Source organism: Phragmites australis, chromosome 21 (assembly GCF_958298935.1).
Source record: "Phragmites australis chromosome 21, lpPhrAust1.1, whole genome shotgun sequence".
In the NCBI taxonomy this organism is placed as follows: Eukaryota; Viridiplantae; Streptophyta; class Magnoliopsida; order Poales; family Poaceae; genus Phragmites; species Phragmites australis.
The window spans coordinates 24,911,464-24,919,391 of NC_084941.1; the positions used below are offsets into that span (position 1 = coordinate 24,911,464).

General features: G+C 38.8%; 1 protein-coding gene across 1 annotated transcript; it reads right to left on the reverse strand.

Annotated features, from left to right (window-relative positions):
- Positions 1-6,935: 6,935 nt before the first annotated feature.
- Positions 6,936-7,726, reverse strand: LOC133903545 (phytosulfokines 4-like). The gene is made up of 2 exons (XM_062344963.1): positions 7,518-7,726; positions 6,936-7,396 (listed from the first exon to the last, which is right to left on the reverse strand). The coding sequence occupies exons 1-2, from the start codon at positions 7,680-7,682 to the stop codon at positions 7,160-7,162; spliced, it is 402 nt and encodes a 133-aa protein (XP_062200947.1). The 5' UTR covers positions 7,683-7,726; the 3' UTR covers positions 6,936-7,159.
- Between the last annotated feature and the right edge of the window lie 202 nt (positions 7,727-7,928).

Genomic DNA, 7,928 nt, shown 5'->3' on the forward strand with positions numbered 1-7,928 from the left:
AGTTCAATGCCGATAAGCCCTCACCGGTGAGCTTCCCCGTGAACCCATGCCTCATTTCCGATGCGAGAGCTACTATTCTGACAACCTTATCCACTCCAACCATCCATGTGGCAGCCATGTCAACAAATTTGCTGGTATGGCAAGACTTTTGGTCAGCCAACCATGATATATAAACACATTAGTCAAAAGCCCCGGTCCATCATAGACCTCACTTAGTAAACCACTCCAATCCACAACTCATAGACCCAGTCCAAAGCACAATAGTCAACCCGATCAACCATTGACCAAGTTGACATTGACCATTGACCATGGGCCCACTAAGTAAGAGACTCATCATTTTCTGAATTTCCAAAAAAAAAATCTGAAAATCCTTTTTCTAGAATATTCTCCCCTTTCTTTTTCTGGAATTAACCTTGCGGTAAACATTTTGAGGTTTGTTTCTCTTTCATTTCAACTTCAATTTTAATGATTCTTTTGCCTAAATTCATATAAATTCAAGATCTATCTAACAACACTAGTTTCATAATTTTTGGAGTTTATTTGAATTTTTAATTTATTTGAATTTAAGCTATTTTTGCTATAATTTACATATTCAGTGTTAATTTGCATATTTTAGAGGAAAAAGCATTTGAGGAGAAACCCGAGCACCCAAATTACAAGGAAGGAGCAGAATAATACTTTGACCAATGAAAGTCCTACACCCTTTTATCATATTTTACCGAAGTTTTATAAACACAACATAGTGGATTCAAATTTTGAAAATTTATATACTTGCATTCTTATTTTATTAATTTAAATGCTTCAATAGTTATGACCTAGCTTGATTATGATATACCATGTAATTGATTTATCTTTTTACCATTGAAATCCTAGAAGGTCTCTAACATCAACTATATTAATTGTTTGGATGATTGACTTGAATACTAATATGCAGGGCTTATCGTGCTTCAGTAAAGAATTGTATTAGCTACTTATAATAATCATACTTTTGATAAATGTGTGAAATGCCATGTATGTTTGGTGGTGTGAGTGGGTTAAAATGGGTAATTTTAATGAAACTAAAAGCTTTTTTGGCGAGGTGAGTAAGGTACCCCATGGGGGTGGGGACTACCTTGGGATTAAGGTTCATCTTTGTGGTGTTCTTTTCTAGAGGACATTTGTCTCAGTCGTATAAGGAATAGTTCATTGTGATATCCTACCTAGCGACTACTGTACAATCGCATGTCATGTATATGATACAACTTGATCCAACCCCACTAGCCTAGCTCAGTACCCACTCGGAGACTAGTAGTGGCAACGGGGGTCAAGAGAAGACTCGGATAAGCTAAGTGAAGTCCCATGATCTAGCTGGAGACCTTAAGTGAGCCATGTTTATATGAGCCCCTCGTTGAGTGTCCCACGGGTAAATATTATAGTAATGTTGCGAGGATGCAGTGTCTCGTTACACCATCTTAGCTAATTATTAAGGTTGGAGTATGTGCATACCTTGTGGGTAAAATGTACAATCTCTACGGAGTGTAAACCTATCCGGATACCCATGTCCATGATCAATGACACGCTATGATTCGGTCACAATGATTAGCTTCATAGTGTCTGTAACTACTTCATGTGTGAGTGGGTTGTATGCCCATGTTTTGGAAGTACTAGCTATGTGTTGTGCGTTCAAGAGGACTTGATGTTTGCCAACTATAAAACTAGGTAACTAGTGAGATGGATATATCTCCCCCAGGGCCAACAATTCTTAATATTAACTTAACTTTATTTTCCCAAGTACTTTAAACCTTGCTTTGCAAACTAGCCCTTGCATAAAAATCAACTTTCTGTTAATACTAAGCCTTATGGCCTTACCCTTGGTTTACCCTTTACGCATCTATGTATCCATTGTAGGAGGACTTGCTAAATACCTTATGTACTCACTTTTGCCCTTGCTGAATTCAAATAATGAACTCGAGAATGACTATGCTAATGACAGTGATGAAGAGTAGAAGTTTAAAACTATGTTTGCACCCAAGTTGCATGTAGGCATTTGGTTTACCCATTATTTCAATGTTGTTGTATTGAACTATTTTATTTAGGATGGCAATTAATTGTTTGATGCATGCCATATGTTAGACTGTGTTTATAGTTTTATAATATAGTCAATGTGTGACTGTGATACCATTCTGTTGAAAATATGTGTATCAGCTATTGATCCAAGGTCTGATATGAGATGCATAGTAGAACCTGAAATGGGTATCCAATAAAGTAAATTACAAACATTATTAGGTAGCAACTGATTCTCACTAGATTCAATATAGACACCTAGAAATGAGCTCATCTTGTGTTTAACTTGAGTGGTTGTATCTAGAGGTGGAATATCCACATCACCATCCCCTTCTTGACAACAAACCATCATCGGTTTGAACCGATATGGATAAGATTTGTTCTTGTTTTCCAAAGCATGTAGAGTAATGGTTCTAGTGTACAATAATAGCCAACAATGATGCCCTTCTTGTGATTGATCCTATTGCTTGAAAATAAAATTAGTGAAACTCGACATGATATGATTAGTGCTATTGCAGCCCTCTAGTTGATCACATTGTTGCACAACAAAATGAGATTTCAGATTTGAATAAATGTAAACTCGATGCATCATATACTCTCCTTTATCATTATATTTGCCTATAACATGAAAGGTATTTCTAGTTAACCATGGCAAATTAGAATGGACAAAAAGTCTCTCCTCTAAACTACTTAGATAACACATAATATCAAATTCAATATAACCCAAAGTATTTAAAGAAGACATCAATTTCATCTCATCCTTTTCATTAGCAAGTGAAGAACATGTCTGTTTTCAACACAAGTGTTTGGTTCCAAAACAAAAGTAATGTGTTCATTCACTAGTTGCGGAATAGATTTAAGTGAAACATTATCATACAACTCTTTTTAATGACAAGGCACATCAAGCAAATAATCTTATGACAAAGGTAAATCAGTTTAGGTGTCCACTAAATGTTGCTCCAACATAGCGCGAGTAGTGGTCAATTTCAGCACATCAAAATAATTGAGTGCAGTTGTAACACCCCGAGGAACTCCACAAGTCTGGAATGCTACTAAACTACCTACATGCTCACTGAACAAGAAAATTTTGACAACACGTCCCTAGAAACAGAAGCAATGAAAAATATAAATAATATCACACTAACAAATAGATGATAAGACTCCAACTCTACGACAAACCATGATACAATTTTTCACATTTAAATAACCAAGGTAGATTACTAGTGAATGGCATTGCAATTATTAACATCTAACTCTCATTACAACATGATCATAAATGTGATAGAGGTGTGTATGTGATATGCTGCTACCCATCCTGTTGCTTGTCAGCTCAAAGCAAACTTGGGAAGATGGACAAAAAGAGTGAGATTGATAATCTTAGTAACAAGCTATTTAAACTGTAAGTTGATTAAGCATTATATTAAACATATCTTGGTTCCATTACTATTATGAACACCATATTAACCTCAAGTTAAAACAACAACACCTATTTAAGTATTGTGCTAAAGTGTTTCATGGTTCAAGATTACACATGAGTATTTATAGACTTCAAACTGCAATTACCTAAAACTACCTATGATGAAAACGTGGGTATCAACTTCATCACAATTATAAAGCATAATACACAATTATATTAAATATTATCTTAACACATCATAGATCATAATACATCATAAACCACATTAAAATCATCATAGGACAACAAATAATAGCTCCACAAGGTTAAACAACACATAGCCACATACCATCATCAAGTAGTAAATTATTCAAATAATCTACATGTGATACCTCATAAACAATTCCAATGCAAAAGCAGGGCTGGTTCTGAGATTTTGGTAGCCCAATGCAAAACTAAAAACGAGACCCCATTGAATTGAAACATCAAAAAATTAATTAATATATAAATTATAAAGATAATATTCAGTGCATTAAAAATTTTGTTTCTGATAAATATTTAAAAGTATATAAAAAACAACGCTCACCTCAAACACTTTCTAGAGAACATCTTAAACAATTTCTTCTACAATTTCTAGATGCAAAGTCATTGATGATGGTATTAACATTAATCTCATCCAACAATTTCTTCTCAATGCATAAAGTTGTAAAACTATTTAATCTTTCTTGAGACATTGCGGACCTCAAATAATTCTTCAATAATTTTAACTTTGAAACACTACTTTAAAAAGGCATATCAGTGCCGGTTGAAAAATAGCTTCACTGCCGATTTTTCAACTGGCACTCTTTACTCAGCACTGATAGTCGGATATTATCAGTGCCGGTTGACCACCCGGCACTGCTGCTGTTTTTAGAGAATAAAAAAAAAGAAGAATTGGAGGCGGTGAGAGCGGCATCCTTGCTGGCTCAAAACCGAGCCGGCTATGATGCCGCTACCGCCGCCGCTGCCACTGGGCACACCTGCAAAACATGATAACGCAGTGGCTCGAAGGCCGCCACCACAACACATGCACAAGATAACATGGTGGCTTGATCGCCGCTCGGCCGCCGCACGCGCTCGCCCTGGATCCCTCCGCCACCTCGCCTGGATCCATCCGCTTGGGAGGGAGAAGGGGCGAGGGGAGTTAGCCGGTGGTGGGAGGGAGAAGGGGATGGCCAACTATGGTGGGGGTGCGACAGGAGTAGGTTCAACTATGGTGGGGGTGCGACAGGAGTAGGTCCAGCTATGGTGGGGGAGAATGAGAGAGAGAATGGAGAGAGAGCCGGCAGAGAGCGAGAGGGAGAATGGAGAGAGAGCCGGAAGCCAATGCAAAGAGATAAGGGGGAGAGAGCCGATGGACGCGGAGATTGATGAGCCAAAACGGCATTGAAATGAAACTTCAGGTCCGGAGTAGTATCACCGCTGGTACGTATTACGACCGGCACTGATATCAGTGTTGGGACACGAATATTGATGAGCCAAAACGGCATTGAAATGAAACTTTGGGTCCGGGAGTAGTATCACTGGCGGTTTGTATTATGAACCAGCAGTGATACTAGTTATCAGTGCCGGTTTTTGTCTGAATAGATGGGTGGATGTCTGGTTTTGCTACGAACTAGCAGTAATACCTTATCAATGTCGGTTTTGGCCAAACCGATACTGATGAGCCGACACTTATGGCTAGTTCTGTAGTAGTGAAAAGCTAATTTCAACTGACGCCACAGTCACAGGCACAATAAATAATATTCGATATGCAATAAAAACATTAGGATAACAATATGTTTCTTTGACATACTAATTTCCATAGAAGATATTAGTCTATCTGGCAAAATCATTTTCCTAGCCTTTAACTTAGATATTAGATCATCTATCTCAACATCATATGAACCATCTAGAGAGCCAATGGCTTAAAGGTTATCGAGCTCAATAAAAACTCAAATATACTTTTGAATGCTTGAAGTTTAAAGTGTTTGCCATATCAACCATAACCAAAAAGTAATTAACTTTAAAAGCCTTCTTAGCTTGTAAGAATAATTAATTATAACTAAAGACCAAAGCTCATGCAACACTGATGCATAATATGGAAGGCCCCCCTGAATTTTGGGGGCCCAGGACGACCGCCCCACTTGCCCCCCTCCAGGACCGGCCATGTGCAAAAATACTCCGGTGTTGCAAAAATATCATATGACATGCTTCCTTTTAACAAATAGGCAACCCCACGATTTAAGAGCGAGGCTTTCCAACACAAGAGATCTTTGTCACTTGAAGTGATGAGAGGATCATATACAGAGACCGGGAATTTTGTGGGTAACAACGGCAAGCCATGGTGAACTTGAGGGAAGGAGGCGACATGGTAGACAAGGATTGCTGCCATTGCTAGAGTCAACATGCATGTGAACAAAGGTCGTTTTATCAAAGTTAATCTTGAGGCCGGTTGCAGCGATGAAGTTGTCAAGGAAAGTTTGAGGTGGGTGATGGACTGTTCATCAGCTCAGAGGAGAATGAGGGTGTCATTGGCGTACTGAAGAATGGGACATGGAAGGTTTGGATCAATAGGGTGCGAGAGCAAGCCCTGATCGGATGCTCGGTTGATCATGCGCTGTAGAACATCAGCGACAATTATGAACATATATGGGCTCAAAGGGTCCCCTTGTGGTAGGCCTTATTCTCAATTGATCCAATGTCCAGGAACGCCTTTTAGTAAGATCATGGTTTTGCCTGTGTGCAGAATGGTTGAGATCCAATTGCACCATTTCTCATGGAACCCCCTCAGCTTCAGGATAAGCAGGAGAACAGTCCAATTTGTTAGACTACCCCTTTGGTTACTAGCAGAGGTGCAGCTAGTGGTCGCAGAGGTGCAGGATTTCTGCCTTTTTGTCATGGTTGGTGTAAAGACCTGAGCTGACCTGAAGAGAGTGGTTATAGTTTTTGCGTAGCCGTTGTGAGGCAGCGACATGAAAGAACTTGGTGTTCTCGTCGCCTTGGATTTCTATTTTGATGTCAAGGAATCTCGAGTAGAGAGAGCTCGTTGATAGTGTTGTTAAAGATGCTTGCTTCTGCTGATGAGGTTAAAGTCTCCAGCTAAGCTATAAGCCATGGCTCGGTGTGTGTGTATATATATATGAAAATTAGTCTGTACTTCCAGAGTACAGACTCCCTACTATGATATATCATATAAATAAACTGGATATACTTCTTTGTCATTATTAGTATACTTATATACTTATTCTACAATACTCCAATGTAAACTAAATGAAAAAATAGAAAAGAAGTATATCAATTTTATTAGATTTTGATAATACCTTTGTATTTGTACATAAAATGTAATACACTCAAAAAAAAATACAAACCACTAAAAAAAACTATACATATCACTTGGATGATCTTATATACTCACATGCTCCATGTACATACAATTTATCACATGAAATACTCTCTATGTAATGAGATACGTATGTGGAGTACCAAATATATATATATGGTGATGTATTCCTTAAACATATATACTTCATATGTATTTTTTTCATATACTTTTGAAGCGCGGCATTTAGGTAGCTGTAAATATATACATATTTCACCGGTTGGCTCCACCGTAACATCACATGACAAATTTTATTTGCATTACACTATAATTTTATTTTGCTCTCTGATCGATCCCATCACAGTGACTAGGATTGCTGCTTAGTTGTGTTTGCCTTGGGTGTAGATGTAGTCAGTGTGAGCAACAAGGGTCCTCCTCATCATCAAGCAGTACTCCTCCTCAACTGATTCTTGTTTCCCTTGGCAGTCCTGAAGCTGCATCGTCATGTCCATCTCTTGCTCTTCTTGGCCCAGGCTGGTCGATTTCATTCCCTGCAGCTTCCCCAGCTTGTGGCCGAGACCTGCAGTTGCAGTGGTTGCCCCCGTGGAAGAAATAACCTGCAAAATGATTGAAACAGTGACCAACAAAGTATGTTATATATATCATCAGTGACTGTACTCGTAGCATGTACGTAGGGTGATGATGTGTGGACGAGATATACGGAAAATATATAGATACCTGCAGATGCTTCTTCAGTTCATGATTAATAATATTGGACGGTATTGGTTCTGGCCTTGCTGCTACCTGAACAACTCCTCTCGTGCAGATGATGATGAAGGTGACAAAGCCTGCCACCAATACTGAGGAATTGCAAGTAGCTTGATTATTGGACTTGCAGGCCATCTCTCTCTCTCTCTCTCTCTCTCTCTCGCACACACGCACACACACAGATGTGTATGCATATATATAGCAGAGAATACATGGACGTATATACGTTCGCAACAATAAATACGATAGTGAAGACAAGTTTGAAAAGGAGCCAAGGAATGAAGAGGTAGTAAGTCATGCATGCAGCTGCTAGATGCCGTACGTCTCCGTCGAGTTGCCTTGCCTGATGGCTTTGGGCTTTCACTGCCCTACACGGTGTAG